The sequence below is a fragment of the Cervus canadensis genome, chromosome 4 (genome assembly GCF_019320065.1).
Source record: "Cervus canadensis isolate Bull #8, Minnesota chromosome 4, ASM1932006v1, whole genome shotgun sequence".
Classification (NCBI taxonomy): domain Eukaryota; kingdom Metazoa; phylum Chordata; class Mammalia; order Artiodactyla; family Cervidae; genus Cervus; species Cervus canadensis.
The window spans coordinates 19,920,552-19,939,297 of record NC_057389.1 but is presented as its reverse complement, the minus strand read 5'-3'; the positions used below and the strand labels follow the sequence as shown (position 1 = coordinate 19,939,297).

At 37.4% G+C, this 18,746-nt stretch overlaps 1 protein-coding gene across 1 annotated transcript in view; it reads left to right on the top strand.

Annotated features, from left to right (window-relative positions):
• ADGRV1 (adhesion G protein-coupled receptor V1) overlaps positions 1-18,746 on the top strand; it is a 541,109-nt gene that overhangs the window by 130,248 nt on the left and 392,115 nt on the right. Inside the window, exons 38-48 of the mRNA XM_043464669.1 lie at positions 597-760; positions 4,496-4,589; positions 6,654-6,732; positions 6,837-6,975; positions 7,617-7,758; positions 9,062-9,324; positions 11,167-11,342; positions 12,136-12,260; positions 15,162-15,319; positions 15,410-15,556; positions 15,879-15,986. Coding sequence (XP_043320604.1) covers positions 597-760; positions 4,496-4,589; positions 6,654-6,732; positions 6,837-6,975; positions 7,617-7,758; positions 9,062-9,324; positions 11,167-11,342; positions 12,136-12,260; positions 15,162-15,319; positions 15,410-15,556; positions 15,879-15,986 — 1,595 coding nt within the window. The remainder of the gene's footprint in view (positions 1-596; positions 761-4,495; positions 4,590-6,653; positions 6,733-6,836; positions 6,976-7,616; positions 7,759-9,061; positions 9,325-11,166; positions 11,343-12,135; positions 12,261-15,161; positions 15,320-15,409; positions 15,557-15,878; positions 15,987-18,746) is intronic.

The following is an 18,746-nucleotide window of genomic DNA, read 5'->3' as shown; positions in this document are numbered from 1 at the left end:
TGTACTATCTGGTCTCACAAAGCGCTGTGCAATGAATAGTGATACAGTCTCAGCAGCGTATGATAGCCGGTGGGCTGTGGGTCCACTCACTGAGGCTCAGCTTGGCCCAGGGTGACTCTATTCCAATGTGCCTCTCATTCTTCTCCTGCTGCCATTAGGAGCACTGAGGGCAAGCAAAAACATGCAGATTCCATCAGGTCTGGGCTCAGAACTAGCACCTACTTTGTCTTTGCGCTGGCAACAGAAATAAGTCATACAGTCAACTCAAAGTCTAGAGGCGGGGCGGTCTGCCTTGCCCACAGTGCAGCATCCCTGAGCCGTTACGTGGTAAAGGTCAGAAACACAGGAAGGGGTGAAAAATTTGGGGCCAATAGTGCAGCTACTGAGGTGCTTTTACGAAAGTCAAAAAGTTCATAATGTTATTTTTTAAAATTTGTTTATTTTTAATGGAAAGATATTTGCTTTACAATATCGTGTTGGTTTCTGTCATACATCAACATGAACGGCCATAGGTATACCTTTGTCCCCTCCCTCTTGAACCTCCTATTTAAAAAAAAAATTTAATTATAAAATCTTTTCCCATCCAATTCACTTAGGAGCAATTAATGTCACGTATGCCACAGTTCCTGGAATGTTGAGTCGAAAGAACCAAACAGAAGGAAACCTCGCTGAGCCAGATGTGGACTTTGTCCCGGTCGTTGGCTTTCTGATTTTAGAAGAAGGGGAAACAGCAGGAGCCATCGACATTACTATCCTTGAGGTAAAACACTTATTTTGCTGTTGTTGCACTAAACGTGAATACCCAGGTAACAAGTAGAAATCGATTAAATGCTCTGGTGCCTTTAAATCAGCTTATCTCTTTTTGTGACTTCTTTTTTTTTTTAACCACACAGGGATTCTGTTCTTGTCTAGATAGAGTCATCTGTTGTTGTGTATTTTATTATAGAAACAACTTTTGATAAAGAAAGTTTCTTTAGAGCAGTCCCCTTTAAGATCGCATTGGCCTGAGAGATTCCAGAGGAGCATTTTGATTACTCCGAAGGATTCATTGGAGCAGTGAAGCCATGTAGGTCAGAGTCTTAGTTGTTAAGACTGGTTAAATTAGAGCTAGCAGGAAACTCACTAGAGGCTGATGGTATAAGATGTGATTATGGTCAAACTTCAAGTGATCATTGGTGACTGAAATTGTGTTTTAAATGATTTGTCACATTGCAGAATCTTGTGCTGTTTTGGGACCTGGTGTTTCAACCACCTAAATTCACTTCCAAGAGGTTTATGAAAATAATACCTGTGGAGAGGGTAGGAGATGACTGTGTGAGGCAGAGGGTGGAGGAGGGGAGAGAGTGAATATTGACTTAGAAAATGAATTTTCAACTACTGCGTATTTTGGGGCTTCTGTTTCTTAAAAATTCTTATTTTCTCAGAAGCTTTTTACATTTACAAAATTATAAGTACTAAACCATCTACCATCTGAAGTCAGTAATTCTTCTTTTGTTGATTACCGTGACACTGTGACCTAATACAATAATTTGAGAATTCTAAAGCTGTAAGATGAAAGGTAATATTGTTTCAGTCTGTGACACAGGACACAAGATTTGATGAAACTTTAAGGTGATCTTCTTTCCAATATAGTATCTGTTAATGTAACAATAAAAATAAACAAATTATTCCTCAGATATATTAGTTTTTAAAGCAGAAAGTCACCTTTCAGAGGTCTAGTTTACAGTCTTGTTCCATGAACACAGAACTTCAAAGTTTCCTTTGTTTCTCCCTAGGTCTTTGTAGCCCTTTCTATTCTCAGATTAGCACAAGATTAAAAGACCACAAGTCTGTATGTGCAGAAATAAGCCAGGTCAGGGGGATATATACAGTATATACAGACTGGGGAGAGTTGTTCTCTGGGGACGGGGTATGGTGGGGGTAGATGGGAGACAGGCCCTGTACATCACTGATTCTGTAATTCATTGGTCCGTGTATTATAGAAGACAGAGCCAGTGACTTGTATTTTCTTAGTTTTTCACGTGGCAACATTATCTCCATTAAATAAAATGAAGAGAGAGGTATATATACTGATATTATGTATTCATATATATATACAGGATTTCTGTGTAAATATTGCTGTCTGTCTAGTTACTGATAATGTGGTTTTGCTAGTCCTCCTGTTTTGAGCACCTGCTTTATTAGTTGTTAATCATAGTATTGTATTAAAATTAACCATCACAAGTACCTATCACTCTGTAGGGACTCACTCTAGGCCAGGTACTCCGCATGTATTATGTTTAACCAGTTTTACATATTTTTAATTAATATCCCCAAAGTAGCTGTTATTTCCCTCATTATAAATTGCAATTGGACTTCCCTGGTGGTCCAGTGGTTAAGCATCTGCTATGCAATATGTTTAAGCAGTTTTACATATTTTTAATCAGTATCCCCCAAACAGCTGTTATTTCCCTCATTATAAATTGGAATTGGATTTCCCTGGTGGTCCAGTGGGCAAGCATCTGCCTGCTGATGCAGGGGACACGGGTTCGATCCCTACTCCGGGAAGATCCCACGTGCTGCCGGACAACTAAACCCGTGCGCCGCAGTGGCTGAGTCTGTGCTCTAGAGCCCCGGAGCCACCACTGCTGAAGCCCGCCAGCCCCAGAACCGGTGCTCTGCGGCAAGAGAAGTCTCTGCAGTGAGAAGCCTGTTCACAGCACCTAGAGGGTGGCCGCTGCTCACCGCAGCTGGAGAAAGCCCACTCGCAGCAATGAACACCCAGCATGGCCATAAAAAAAAAAAAAGATGGCAGAATTGAGGGCTGAAAGTTTTAACAACTCACCTAAAATTACAGAAATGTTGTACTAGGTCTCTTTGACGACAAAGCCTGTGTTTTCCCCACCATGTTATTCTATTCTTCACTCTAATTGGATATTAGGGCAATTTAAAATCTTTTATTAAATTTAAGATAATATTAAGCTTGTATATTTATATAATTGGTGTACATATTAGTCCGGGTAAAAACTGAAATCAATATAAAATGATTTCATGTGGTTCAACATAATAGCATATAATCAGATATAAAAGTTTAATAGTTTTATGCTTTTTTAAAAAAAATTCAGCTTTATTGAAGTACAGTTAACCCATACTGCATGGTAAATTTATGTAAAATCTTAAAAAGTATATAAAATTGGAAGATAGTTAAAGCGTATATGGTGTTGATTTATGTTGACTCTGTGAAAGGATTCTGCATATCTAGTTATCACTTCCATCACCTAATGTGTTTATCTTTTTGTGTGTGTGTGAACATACACGTTCTACTCTACCAGCAAATTTCAGTTACACAGTAAGGTGTTGTCAGCTGGAATCACTGTGTTTTACTCTAGTTCCTCAGATCTTAGTCATCTATAGCTGAGTTTGTACTCTTCTACCAATTCCTTCCCTATCCCCACCCCCAACTTCCCCACCTAGCCCCTGACAACCAGTTTTCTATTCTCTGTTTTATGAGTATGACTCTTTTTTTTTTTTTAGATTCCACATATAAGTTCTACCATACAGTATGTATTCCTTTGTCTGGCTTATTTCACTTAGCATAATTCCTTCAAGATCCATCTTTGTTGTCAAAATGAAGGATTTCCTTCTTCCTTGTGGCTGAATAATGTTCCATCTTATATACCACATTTTACCCCTTCATCTGTTGATGGACACTTTGGTTGTTTCTATAACTTGGCCATTGTGAATAATGCTGTAATTAATATGGGAGTGCATATACCTCTTCATTATACTTTTTTCATTTCCTTTGAATAAATACCCAGGTGTGGGATTGCTGGTGGTTCTATTTTTAAGTTTCTCAGGAACCTTCATATTGTTTTGCACAGTGACTGCACCAGTTTACATTCCCACCAACAGGGTAAAGGGGTCCCCTTTCTCCACATTCTCACCAACACTGATATCTTTTTGATAATAGCCATTCTAACAGGTGTGAGGTGATGTCTCATTGTGGTTTTGACTTGCATTTCTATGATGGTTAGTGACATTGAGTGCATTTTCATGTACAGGTCGGCCATTTGTATATCCTCCTTGGAAAAATTTCTATTCCATTCCTCTGCACTTTAAATCAGATTATTTGTTGTTTTGCTATTGACTTCTATGACTGTCAAAATATATTTTGGATTAATTTCCAAGTATTTTCTCCCATTTAATAGGTTGCCTTTTCTTTTTTAGATGCTTTCTTCTGCTATGCAGAAACTTTTCAGTTTGATATAGTTCCCCTTTTTATTTTTGCTTTTATTGTTTTTGTTTTTGGTGTTAAATCCAAAAAAAATCATTGCTAAGATGTGTTTATTTTTTCTGACTTTAATCTTTTCTACTCTGTGTTTGGATTTTTATATTTTCTGTATACCATTTAAATATATATATTTAAAAGATAAAAGATAATTTCAAAAAGCAGCTTGTGAGAGGTAATTACCTTGAGAGCATAATTGTCGAGAATTTAATGGGTGAATTTTTGCAGGACGATATACCAGAACTAGAAGAATATTTCCTCGTGAATTTAACTCATGTGGAACTTATCATGGCTCCTTTCACTTCATTTCCTCCTAGATTAGGTATGGTGGCCTTGTTTGTTTGTTTGTTTCTGTTTACTCACTGCAAATGAAATAAAATTTTGTCAGTTTTTAATCAGAAATGATCATTGTGAAGTTCGCTAATCTGAGCTATATGTGAAAATATGGTGAGTTTTTAGATTTAAAGACTCCTATGTTATAGTTGTGTGCATTGGACAGCATAAAAACATTTAAGAATTATTGTGTGATGCTTCTTTAAACATTGTAATTATTTTATAAACAAATTTGTAATCTTCAAAATAGAATTAGTTCTTATGAAGTCCTTCTCCTTTTAAAATTTAATTTGCTGTTTTCATTAGATCTCCAGGTGATCGGATGTTTTTATTTTCTCTTAGATTAAGAACAGCATTTGTTTGTTTGTTGTATTCTCTGCTTCTGTTTTGACTTTTTATCTCTTTCCTTTCATGCTTTAGAAAAGACTCAGTTAATTCGTTACAGACTGAAAGGTAAAACTTGAACCTCAGTACAAATTTATGTAGATTACTTTAAAAAGATAATTCTTCCTGTTAAAACAAACTCCTGTTCACCATTTGGACATTCGATATTGGAAGGTTTTTCGGAAGCTTTCAGATGTGATGGCCTGGTGGGGGTGGTGGTGAGGAGCCCTGAGGTAGCCTGTTCCCCGTCCCTGGGTTAGAAGGTGTTCTGGGCAGAGGGGAGATGAGTCTGGGTTAAAGGGGGAGAAGCCTGGCCCTGAACTGTGGCCTGAGGAATGGGACTTCCTCACTCACTTCTGAGGCTCATTGTGACAACTTTGGAAGTAGCAGAAGGGAATAATCAGTTTTTTAACATTATTTGGAAAGTTTCCATTTTTAATGCAAAAGAAACACATGATTCCAATGACTAGGCTGTTTATATCAAGCAGTTACTGCAAGGTTATTATTGTTCACACTAAGAAAACTCACAGAGTACATCGTCTTCCTTGTTCTCAGAGATAGTTTGAACAGTTTAGCTTTGGGTGAGTGCTTTCTAATGCTCTTATTTCCAAATGTTTTGTATATTAGGACCCTCACTCCTCAGTAGTCGTAGTTGTAGTAGTGTTAGTCACCTCGTCAGGTCCGACTTTGCGACCCCGTGGACTGTAGCCCGCCAGGCTCCTCTGTCCATGGGATTCTTCAGGCAAGAACACTGGAGTGGGTTACCGTTTCCTTCTCCAGGGGATCTTCCCGACCCAGGGATCGAACACAGGTCTCCTGCATCACAGGCAGGTTCTATACCGTCTGTTACATTTGCCCGTTTTACAGATGAGGGAGCCGAGGCTAAGAGAAACGAGGAGTCCTGCTGCAGTCACGTAGCTAGGGAATGGCGGGACTGGGCCTCTGCCTGTAGCCTCTAGTCACAGATCCTGATTTTGTATTCTTCCTCCACGTTATTGATCTCCTGACTCATAGAAAATGCCACTGTCCTTACCCTTCTCCACCTAGACAGCTGTCATAAGGATCCGAGAGTAAGGTGGAGCTTCTGAAATTTAAAAGATAAAAATCAAACATGAAAAAACAGAGCAAAACAGTAACCGGGTTAGTTACTATTTCAAGACTGAATAACAGATATCGGTAACACACTGAGCTTGGTGAACGAAATACAAAATAAAAAGGGATTAGAAAATTTACATTAAGCTTAGTCTTTATTCCACCTAACCTTTCCCCTTCTTTCCCACGCATCTCAGCTTCTTTGTACCCCTGTTTCTCTCTGTCTCTTTGATGCTTGTATTTTTCTCTGTAGCACTTTCTCTTTCCTAGTTTTTCCTTCTTCTTTCTACTTCTTGCAACTCTCCCCATTTTCCTTTCCTCTTGAAGTGGATTAATAAAATAGAAATAAAAACAACTCCAGTTGCTTATTTTATCCTGTTCTCAGTTGATGAGATTTCTGTAAGTTCGTGGGTCTTGTTAGCAAAAGCTTGCTTACTCATAGAAGTATTTGTATCTTAGCATCTTTTGATTCGTGTTGACAATACCTCTGTATACCAAAGGTATGGTCTTTAAATTCTATATCAAATAGTTCTCTTTTTAATTGCTTATTTAAAGATATGCCTTTGTGCTTTTTCAGATTCAGAGGGCTTGGCTGCACAAATCATCATTGATGCGAGTGACGGTGCCCGGGGCGTGATTGAGTGGCCGCAGCGCAGGTGAGGCCAAGGCCGTGTGAGAGCTCTTCACGGGGTTTCAGACTCTTTACTACCTGGTGAATGAAAGCTTGTAAGGGAGGATGCATGTTTTCTCTTTATCACAGGTTTGAAGTAAATGAAACCCAAGGAAGTCTAACGTTGGTAGCCCAGAGGAGGACAGGGGCTCTTGGCCATGTTTCCCTGTTTGTGTATGCCCAGAATTTGGAAGCGCAGCTGGGACTGGATTACGCCTTTACCCCAATGGTGAATTCATTGACAGTTACAGTGATTTAGGGCCTGTACATCAGTTAACCTTGAAATAATAAACTGCTCTGTATTCCATAGTCACTTAGAGCTGAAGAGTTCCACCTGGTGGAATAGCTTCACTGTTTTGGTAAATTATAAATTATATAGATTGAATTTTCAGTACTGTTTTAAAGGTTATTTTGTATTTCACTTCATTCATTATTTTATTGTAATATTTGATACTCACTTTTAAAAATTCATTTGCTATCTAATTGCAATATTTGATACTGGAGGACACACATTATTGTGTTAAAGAATTTGTATCATTAGATGACTTTACCAGAGTGTCTCATGCTTCTTGAAAATGTTAACGCTTTCATTGCTTTGTTTTACTTTACTGAAACACCTTTAGTGTTTGAAAATATTTTTTGTCTTGTCTCTTGTTGCCTTTTACTGCTTAGTCAAAAGTTTCCTTTCTTCCTACTTCTTTTTAAACTTAAAATTGTCAGTTGAAAAAAAATGAGGTCATAAAAAAGTAAGGAAAAAATCCTGTAAATAGCTTATTTCACATTCAGCAGTATGTCATATTTATCTCCAAACATTTAAAAAAGACCAGTGTATTTAAATATAATACTGCCCACTTCTACCTCTTGGACCAGATCCTTCATTTCGCTAATGGAGAAAGGTATAAAAACGTTGACATCATGATTCTTGATGATGACATTCCAGAAGGAGATGAAGCATTTCAGCTGATTTTGACAAATCCTTCTCCTGGACTGGAGCTGGGGGAAAACATAATAGGTAACTGATGATTTATACACAGCTCCCTCTCACCTCTCTTTACTCCTGAGTGAGCCCTGTGGTATGATGAGGCATTGACAGCATCTGCCACAGTTACACATTAACATTTTGTAATTTTTTCATGTAAGTCTTACTTTTTTTTTACTTTGATTCCTAGGTATTGTTGCTACTATGAACTCTGTCCCTTGTAATTATATTTTTAAATGACTATAAATCCACCTGCAATGCAGGAGATCCTGGTTCAATTCCTGGGTGGGGAAAATCCCCTGGAGAAGAGATAGGCTACCTACGTCAGTATTCTTGGGCTTCCCTGGTGGCTCAGAGGCTAGAGAATTCGCCTGCAATGTGGGAGGCCTGGGTTCGATCGCTGGGTTGGGAAGATCCCCTGGAGGAGGGCATGACAACCCACTCTAGTATTCTTGCCTGGACAATCCCCCTGGACAGAGGAGCCTGGCAGGCTGCAGTCCACGGGGTCACAAAGAGTCAGACATGGCTGAGCAAGTAAGCCCAGCGCAGCGCAGCACATGTCTGATACGTAGAGGGGTTACAATAATCTTTTAGAACGCATGCTCTAAAGCAGACTTCTTAGCTTTGACAGCCTTTCCTGCCACATCCAGGCTTGTGAATGTCCATGCATTGCCTGTCTGTGCTTCAATCATCAGTTCTGTAAAATGAGAATAATGATAGAATTCACCCCATGGGGATACTGTGAGAATTAAATGAGTTAATAAAGCAGGTTAAGCAATTTGTAAGTTCTCAGTAGTAGTAGTTGTTTCAGCTATTATTATTGCCATTATTAGTGGTGGTAGTAGGAGATAGAAAGCTCCTGATTTCTGTAGGTTACTTAGCTTATATTTTGAACTCTTGTAATAATTCTAATATTTTTTCTCTTGCCTTTTCTAAGAAGATAATCACGATCTCTAGAAAATAGTGGCATGCTGATGCTTCCTTTCCATTGCTTTTATACGTGTTGCTTGTAGCTCTAGGGCAATACTGAATAGTAGCAGTGATGAGAGGCATCGTTGTCTTCTAATGCTTCAACATTAAATTTTGGTACTTTCTGTTGGCTTCTGAGAGAGATTCCTTTATCATGTTGAAGAAGCTGCCTTTTGTTTCAGGATTTCTGAGTCTTTTTATTTATATCATGAGTGAGTGTAGAATTTCATTAAATGCCTTTTAACATTTACTTTTAAGATGATCTAGAAAAGCCTTGGCCTAGCTTACAATGAAGTATCCACATACTTCCCACTACTTATAACCCATTCTGTTTTAATTTGTTGTTTTAATATTTTTATTCTGACAGCCTTCATTACCATCCTTGCTAATGACGATGGCCCTGGAGTTCTGTCCTTTAACAACAGTGAGCACTTTTTCCTACGAGAACCGACAGCTGTCTATGTCCAGGAGAGCGTGGCAGTGTTGTATGTTGTTCGGGAACCTGCCCAAGGGCTGTTTGGAACTGTGACCGTTCAGTTCATTGTGACGGAAGTGAACTCTTCAGTGGAGTCGAAAGACCTGACTCCTTCCAAAGGCTATGTTGTTTTAGAACAAGGTGTTCGTTTCAAGGTACAGGATGAACCTTTAATGAGAATGGTTGATTAATATTTACAAAACAATTTTCTCTTTGAGGAGCCCCCTTGATCCTAGAAAGAAAAAAAAAATCCAGGTTCGGGGATAGGTAAAGATAATGACTAGAATACTACTGTATTGTCTGTATAGAATGCAGCTGGAGAAATTTGCTCCATTAACAGAGTTGTGGAATGTGCAAATAACAAAGAAAATAGGCATATTGGTGCTTTGAATGTTAAGTATATTTAAATGGCATACTTCACGTTATATTACCTTTAAATCATAAACTGCAAGAAACTCGAGGCCCTTCACTGCAGTCATTAAGCCATAGGTAGTCATTCTTTTTGCCACGTTGTCATTAAACAAAATACAGCTGCTTCCTTCAGACAGCTTGTTTGAGAAGTGTCTTATGAAAACAAGAATAGCTTATTGGAGGAAGAATGCTGGATTTGGGATTAATCATAAATTGAACTATACTTGCAGAAGTTCACTTTCTGAAACTTCTTTTTCTGTATAGTAATAATTTTTTGCTCCTGCTACTAAGCTTTATTTTTAAAACACAGTTGAGGTTTAAAACAACTACTTGTATTAGCTTGATATTTTTAAGCCAAGTATATAATGTATAATACCTAAAATAATATATTTTAAAATATTTCACTGGAAAACAATTCATCTAATAATTAAATAGTTTTATTTATGATCAATTTGTGTAAACTTCAACACACTTTTGAATTCATATTTATTTACTTGTGTCCAGTTTTTTGTGTGTTTTTGGAAATTTAAAACATTTAATGGATTTCTTCAAGGACACTTACATCTTGATACAGATTAAAAAAAATTCAAATTTGAATTATTTTATGAATATTCTGTTGCTTTACATTCACATGCTTTCCTTTTTAAAAAAATGTTTTAAACTTTATTTATTTAACTTTTCGTATATTTTAAACTTGTTACTATATTTTTTTTTCTTAAAAGACTTTTTCATAGTATATTTAAAGACCTTTCTATTCATTAGACAAATTAAATGTTTGAACAAATTAGACTAAATAGGTTTTTCTCTTACCTCTATAACTACCTTTTTCCCCACGTATTTTTATTCTCTGAGGTATAAACAGTAAAATACAAAAATCTTAGGTGCATGGGTCGGTGACTTTAAAAATCTGTATACGTCAACATAACAACCACTGGGATTATTGTGTTAAACATTACCATCAGAAAGAAATTTCCTTCTTGTCTCTTACCCTCCCTGGACGAAAATGCTTTCTGGTTTCTATCACGAAAGACTCATTTTGCTGATTCTTGAACTTCTTATAAATAGAGTCATACAGTATGAATTCCTTTTGTGTCTAGCTAGCTTCTTTTGGTCAACACAACACATGAGTAGTTGATGCTTTTTTTAATTGACTGGTAGCATTTCATTGAATCGATGGCTGTTTGTTTATCCATTCTCCTGTTGGTAAACATACGGGGTTGTTTCTAATTTGTGCTTTTTAAGTGTGAGTCCTAGGCTGGAATGAGACTAATGTAGTTATATAGCTAGGGCAGGATAAAGAAGTAGCAAAAAATGAAGACCTAAATTTAGTTTTTAAATCTCAGTGATATTTTTCAAATACTATATATATTTATTTTTAGATTTTTCAGTGGACTAAGTCACAGTGTTGATAACCTTGAAAGCTGTAACTTGAGAGAGTTGTTACTATTACATTTTGAGGATCGGTATTAAAAAAGAGGTGATATTTTCCAAAAGTATTATTTTGTTGTCAAAAAATGTCAAATTACTCTATATGTATGTGGCAAAAATACTGAATTCTAGTAATAACTTTTTGCTTGTGTTTTCAGGCCCTACACATATCTGCCATACTGGACACAGAACCAGAGATGGATGAGCATTTTGTTTGCACCTTGTTTAATCCGACTGGAGGTGCTAGACTAGGGGCACATGTTCAAACCCTGATAACTGTTTTGCAGAACCAGGCCCCTTTAGGCCTATTCAGCATCTCTGCAGTTGCAAATAGGTATAGTTTATTTATAAGAAAACTGTCATTTCTGAAGCTAAGTTGGCAATGTGATATAAAGAAAATGCTGAGGAAAACTGATCTCTGTTATAATGGGAACATTTAAAATAAGCTCTAGCCGATAGGTCCAGAGAGGCCACATGCCCTCATAACAGGAAGCATCAAAAACGTAATGAGCCTTATTTAATGGTGTTGTTAGTATTCTTGTTTGCTCAGAATCCACACTCTCAGGCAAGAGCACTATTTTGTGTTTTCAATAATAATAAAAAATGAGGAACAATATAAATTATGTTTAGATGCTCAAATTAAATGAATGACTTTTTTTGTGTGACTCTTCAATCATATATTAACATGATTGGGCTTTAAAAATTCCATCTAGAAGCTAACAAATATATATTTTTTAGTATCTTAACAAATATTCCAGTAGATCTCATTTTATTAACATGTTAAGAATTTTCTGATTTTTTTTTTCTCTTAAGTGGTTTTGATTTATGTGAAAAGAAACTTAGGAATGACAGAGCTTTATTTTAGAATATGTAGTGTGAAGTTACTGACTCTTAGCAGTTTCTTACTTTCATAGTATGAGATCATTGTGCTTTTTAAAATCCTCATAAACGAATGTTTTGAGCTGTAGATTCTAGCCTCCCTGCTGTGTAAAATTTGTGGATGGATCTCATCTTGATTTGTGTAAATTTAAAAGTGTATTAAATATATATTAGCAATGTGATACAGATATTTAATATGTAGAAATGATGCACTTTTTCTCCTTTCTGTGACCATTTGTTTCTTTTAGAGCCACCTCTGTAAACATTGAAGAGGCCACCAGGACTGTATATTTAAGCGTGTCACGTACCAATGGGCTTGATTTAGCCGTGAGTGTGGAGTGGGAGACAGTTTCTGAAACAGCCTTTGGCATGAGTACGTTTAGTTTCTCGTTAAGAACAAAATTCTATAACCAAGAAAGATTGCATGTATAAGATTTCCATTTTCCATTATGAGTTGTATCTTATGGCTCTATTGAAAATGGATTACAAATATTTAATTCTTTGATTGCATTCACAAATGTTTATTGAGCATGTCCTGTCGCCAGGCATGATACTGAACTTGTGGAGCTCAGAGTTTAGGGAGAGGAAGAAATAAATAAGTAAGAATCAGTATGTAGTTTGAACTATAATTAATGTTTTTTAAAGGTGAAGTTCTAAGTGTGAGAACATAAGGCAGTGCTTCCCAGGGGGTATTAGGGTTTGAACTAAGACCTGATGATGAGAAGGGATTATGCAAAAACCTGAGTTAGAGGAACATATAAGAGAAAGCAGGGAGCCAAGGCAGAAGTATAGAGCATACAAGTGAAAAACTGGAGTGGGCACTGGGTTTAAAAACAAGGGGAAGTGTCGACTTGGGAGAGCTCGATAAGACCAGATCGTTCAAGAACTTGAAGGATATTATCACATACATTAGTCTTTATTTTGGGGTTGTGGAAAGTCTCGTGGTCTAGGCATGAGGGAGGGTTCCCATGTATAACAGGTGGGATGGTATGATCACATTCACATTTTGAAGGCATCATTCTTGGTACCATGTAAAGAATGGATTGGCACAGGAGAAATGAGAGATAAAGGCACGACATAAGGGCAGCAGATGGTGGTAGCTTGGACTAGGTGAGAGACTGGATGTGGAGAAGGTTCTAGCTATGACTCCTAGGTTTCTAGCCTGTGCAGTTGGCTGGAGAGTCATGCCTTCAGTTAGAAGGGGAGTACTCAATGGAAACAAAGTGTTATTGTGGTGAGGGGAGTGAAATATTTGAATTTGAGTCAAGTTTTAGAAGACATTTCTTTAGACTCAATAAAAGATCTCTGCCGGAGAGAGAAATTTGGGAACGTTCGGTGTGCCTGTTGCTAAAAGTCATGGGAATTGACATCCAACACTGGACAGTGAGCGTGGAAACAGAGAAGGGAAGAGGATCCAGACTGAGTCAAATGGAAGGAGCAGGGAGATGAGAAGGAGACTTAGAAGACCTGGTGAGAAACCCAGGGGGATGCAGGATTGCAGACAGCGGCAAAAGAGCTTCTTAAAAAGAGAGGAATGGTAAATTGTGCCAACTGCTCATGAGAAGTAAAGTAAGATGAGAGCTGAAAAAAAATACTCATTGTCATTAGCAAGAGCTATTTGTTTAGAGGGATGCAACCCAAATAACATTTTGAATGGATGTGAGAGAATGCAGACCTCAAATATATGTTGCTAGCTCAAGAAGTTTGGCTGAGAAGGTAGAACCTAGCAAGACTAGTGGTGGGGGGTGGGTAGGATTCAGGGTTTTTGTTTATTCCTTTAGTTTGAAGAGACCTAAGCATGTGTAAATGCTGATGCAAAAGACCTAATAAGTAGAAAAGGATTGATATTTAGAAGAGAAAGGGAGTAATTAGTAGTGGTACAATTGCCTTGGGTTTCCCTGGTGACTCAGACAGTAAAGAATCTGCCTGTAATGTGGGAGGCCTGGGTTCGATCCCTGGGTTGGGGAGATCCCCTGGAGAAGGGAAAGGCTACCCATCCCAGTATTCTGGCCTGGAGAATTCTGTGGACACAGGAGCCTGGCAGACTACAGTCCATGGGGTCTCAAAGAGTTGGATACGACTAAGTGACTTCCACTTTCATAGTTGCCTGGAAGCCATGACGAGATGAGATCCAAAAAAAGAAAGATTATGGTTTCTAATTCAGAGTTAAACCTCATTATGGTTTGGGCTCTGCATGTGTTTTGTGGACGTACTTTTGAGAATATATGTTGGAAATTCTTAAATCTTAACAAGCATTTTTTATTCTTCATCCACCCTCTTCCTGAATTATGGTAGGGAAGGATTTAACCATATGGTTAAGATTCCAGTGCAGAATATTCATGCTCTGAATGCCAAAGCTGTGGTGTTTAGAAAGTGGCAAGGCAAGAGTCTAAAATATTGGATTTCTAGGAGAGGAAATCACCTGTGGATAGTACATAAAAGGCATTGGCGTTATGACTTATTGAACTAGTTATCTAAAAAGTGATCAGTAATTTACAGACAGCCCAGGTTTCAACCCTGACATTGTTCTTGGTATGTTACATTTGCACCATTAACTAAAGTTTAAATAGAACTGACCTTCATATATGGGAAACTGTCATGATAATAGAACATAGAAGGATTTTTAAAAGGTATTCTTCATTAGGTGGAGTTTTTTTGTTTTTGTCTTTGTTTAATTGTAGCACAGAATTTTAGCACATGTATGTAGTGTAATTATAGTGCAGAATTTTAGGAGACGCAGGCTGATCAAATTTGATAGCCTCTGGTAGGGAGTCTGCTTTGACATTCTTAAAATATGTAACACGTGAAGTTAGAAATTATTGGTTGGGGGGTAGTTTCAAATTAATAGTGTTAAGTTTTTAAAACCCAACATTTAGCACGTTTCCATAAAAGGTGTCTATTACTTTTAAATTTCTCAGTTGTATTTTCATCATCTTTATGGAAGCTGATAAAAATCATACTGATATATTTCCCTTAAAAATATACATTTAATATTTATTTATAAATATACTCCAGAAAAGTCTTTGTGGGTTTAGATATTAAAAATTTTTCTTGTTTTTGTAAGTTGATACTGTTAGTTACTGGTTTGAAATTCTCTAGTTTGTCTCTTTTCTTTTATATACACACACACACACACACACACGCACACTTGCTTACCATGGAAACATTTTCATTTCTAGTAACAAACTCATTAGTTTCACTGTTTAAATAAACTTTGACTAGGTGAAGTCTGGAGAGGATTTTACACAAGGAAATCATGATTTTTGTTTTTCAGGGGGAATGGATGTTATGTTTTCTATGTTTCAAAGCTTTCTGGATGCATCAGCTTCTGGCTGGTGTTTCTTTACTTTGGAAGACTCAGTACATGGTTTAATGTTAAGAAAATTGTCTTCTACTCTTTACCGATGGCAAGGGATTTTTGTTCCATTTAAGGTAAGCATAACTTACGTTATGGTACAAAGACTAAAATGTACATGTAGATTTTGGATGCTTCCTGAATTCGTGTTATTCCTCGTTTCTCAGGATTTAAGTGTAGAAAATCCTAAAACATGTGAAGCTTTTAATATTGGTCTTTCCCCCTACTTTGTGATTACTCATGAAGAAAGAAATGAAGAAAAGTCTTCTGTTAATAGTGTGTATACATTCACATCTGGATTCAAATTATTCCTGGTAAAAAAACTTCACTTTATTTGTAGATTGCTTTATTTAAAAGAAAAATCAGATTTGTGAGACTGAGCTAAGTAGAAGATAGTATATGTTCTATGTTAACATGATAAGGGGCTTTTGTAAGTTGGCACACATTTAGCAAGTTGTCTTAATCCAGGGATATTTTTGCCTTTCTTGAAATGACACCTAGATATGCTTACCTAGGGATCAGAATGATTTTTCAAGTTTTGAGCTTCAAATATTTACTCAGCTTTACTGTATTCAGGGCTTTTCTTCTTAAAGTTTCCTTTAAATTTTTATCATCACTATTCTGTGTTCCTTGCAGGTACAAACAATCAATATTTCAGAAACATCTCAAGTAAGATATTTTACTTCAGACAGTCAAGATTATTTGATTGTTGCAAGTCAAAGTGATGATTCTCAATTAACTCAGGTTTGATTCTTTTAAATTGAATTTTTTAACATAATCATTGAAACACATAAAAGGTGTAGCCTGTAGGTTTGGTATAAAAGAAAAGCATAATTTGATTGTGGTAAAGTAGTAAAGAAGAATATAGATATTGATTAATTTTTAAATGATATAGTCTTCAAGAGCCAAGTGTAAAAATAGGCATGAACATTTAATTAGAATTTAATTGCATTGGAAAACATGGAGAAAAATCACACAACTGGTTTCACAGAGCTTCATCTTAACATTGCCAAAGGGGCACATAACATCACCACAGAAATTCCATATGTGTCTAATAAGCTGTATCACAGTGTCTTAAAAATATGTACTTGATAATTTTTGTCATTCCCCCAACTTCTATACCTGCTTCTTATCTCTTCACTTTCAGTTTATGACTTTGTTGAAATGAGAGCTACAAGGTAGAGATTACTCATCTTCCCAGCCCCAAATTCAGATAGCCCCCAATACCATCTTATTCCTCCTCCTGTTGCAATGGCAAAAGTGCTTCTTTTATAAAAACCAGGCTCCTCACATAGGGGGTCCCTATTTGCTTCATCAGGGTTAGTTATTGCCTCTACTGTGTCACTAGCATCTTTCTCAGATTATTTTCAGTTCAGTTCAGTTGCTCAGTTGTCTCCAGTTCTTTGCGACCCCATGAACCGCAGCACACCAGGCCTCCCTGTCCATCACCAACTCCCGGAGTCCATCCAAACCCATGTCCATTGAGTCAGTGATGCCATCCAACCATCTCATCCTCTGTCGTCCCCTTCTCCTCCTGCCTTCAATCTTTCCCAGCATCAGGGTCTTTTGCAATGAGTCAGCTCTTCGCATCAGGTGGCCAAAGTATTGGAGTTTCAGCTTCAACATCAGTCCTTCCAATGAACACCCAGGACTGGATGGATCTCCTTGCAGTCCAAGGGACTCTCAAGAGTCTTCTCCAACACCACAGTTCAAAAGCATCAATTCTTCGGCGCTCAGCTTTCTTTATAGTCCAACTCTCACATCCATACATGACTAGTGGAAAAACCATAGCCTTGACTAGACGGACCTTTGTTGGCAAAGCAGTGTTTCTGCTTTTTAACATGCTGTCTAGGTTGGTCATAACTTCCCTTCCAAGGAGCAAGCGTCTTTTAATTTCATGGCTGCAGTCACCATCTGCAGTGAGTTTGGAGCCCAGAAAAGTAAAGTCAGCCACTGTTTCCACTGTTTCCCCATCTATTTGCCATGAAGTGATGGGACCGGATGCCATGATCTTAGTTTTCTGAATGTTGAGCCTTAAGCCAACTTTTTCCGATCTGTGTAATAATCTTCACATTTAAAAAGTGATTTCTCTCCTGATCTCATCCCCCTTTACTTGTTTCATTTCTTTTCTCCCCTCTGTAGTAAGATACCTTGAAAGAATCATCCACCTGCTTTGTAAACTTCTTCATGATTACTGATGACACCTGGCTTGGAAATACAGTGGATGTTTTTGTCTGTTATTATTTAGCATTACTTCCCATTAGCATTTGACAGTCACCTCATTCTCAAACTTAAAGCATCTCTTCTCTTGATTTTTGGGATACCACACGGATTTTTGTTCTGTTTGTCTATGTCATCTTTCTTGGTCTGCAATGCTCCTTCCTTCTCCCTTTTCTGAACATAGATATCTTGGAGTTTTCCAGGTTCAGTTTTTTCCTCAGTTATTAAAAAATTTTTTTTTAATTTATTTTGAATTGGAGGACAATTGCTTTACAATATTGTGTTGGTTTCTGCCATACATCAACACGAATCAGCCATAGGTATGTCCCCTCCCTCTTGACCCTCCCTTCCCACCTCCCACCCCACCCCGCCCCTCTAGGTTGTTAAAGAGCACTGGGTTGAGCTCCCTGCATCATTCAGCAAATTCCCACTGACTGTCTGTCTTCCACATGGTAAAGTGTGAGTTTCAGTGCTGCTCTCTCGGTTCATCCCACCCTCTTCTTCCTGCGCCATGTCCACAAATCTCTTCTCTACGTCTGTGTTTCCATTGCTGCCCTGCAGATATCAGATTAAGGTTTTTTTTTTTTTTTAAAATTTATTTTTTTTTATTAGTTGGAGGCTAATTACTTCACAACATTTCAGTGGGTTTTGTCATACATTGGTTCACAATTCTTTTTTTTTTCCCCTCTCCACTCACTCTGAGTGTTTTTATCAGTCCTGCTACTCTGAATATCAACTATAGGCTGTCTTCCAAATTTGCCAGTAGCCTTTTCTCTGTATTCTAGACTTCCTGTCTAACTGCATGTTGGCATGTCCCCTTAGATTTATTTTATGTATCTCAGATTTAACATATCACAAACTAAACTGTAGATCTTCTCTATGAAACTTGTTTCAAGTGTGTGCTTTTGTCTTGGGAGATAGTACCCTCATAAATGCGATTGCTCAAGATAGAATGCTAGGCTATAACTTCCTTGATTTTTTCCTAGTTATTCATTCCCATCTAATTTATTATTAAGTGTTTTTGATTATATCTCCCCATACTTTTTTTGAGTATGGGCAGTTCTTTTCATCTCTGCTGCTTCCTCCCCTAACCAGGTCCTTGTCACTTCTCAGCACACTAGTAGTAGTAGCCTCCTAGCTGGTTCTCCAAACTTCTCAGATCCATGTGCCAAGTAGCTGGAGTAATCTTTAAAAAATATTAATTCATGTTGTTCCTCATTTTAAAATTATTCAGTGATTTCCAATAATGTTTGAAATAAATTCTAGATTATTTAATACAGATAG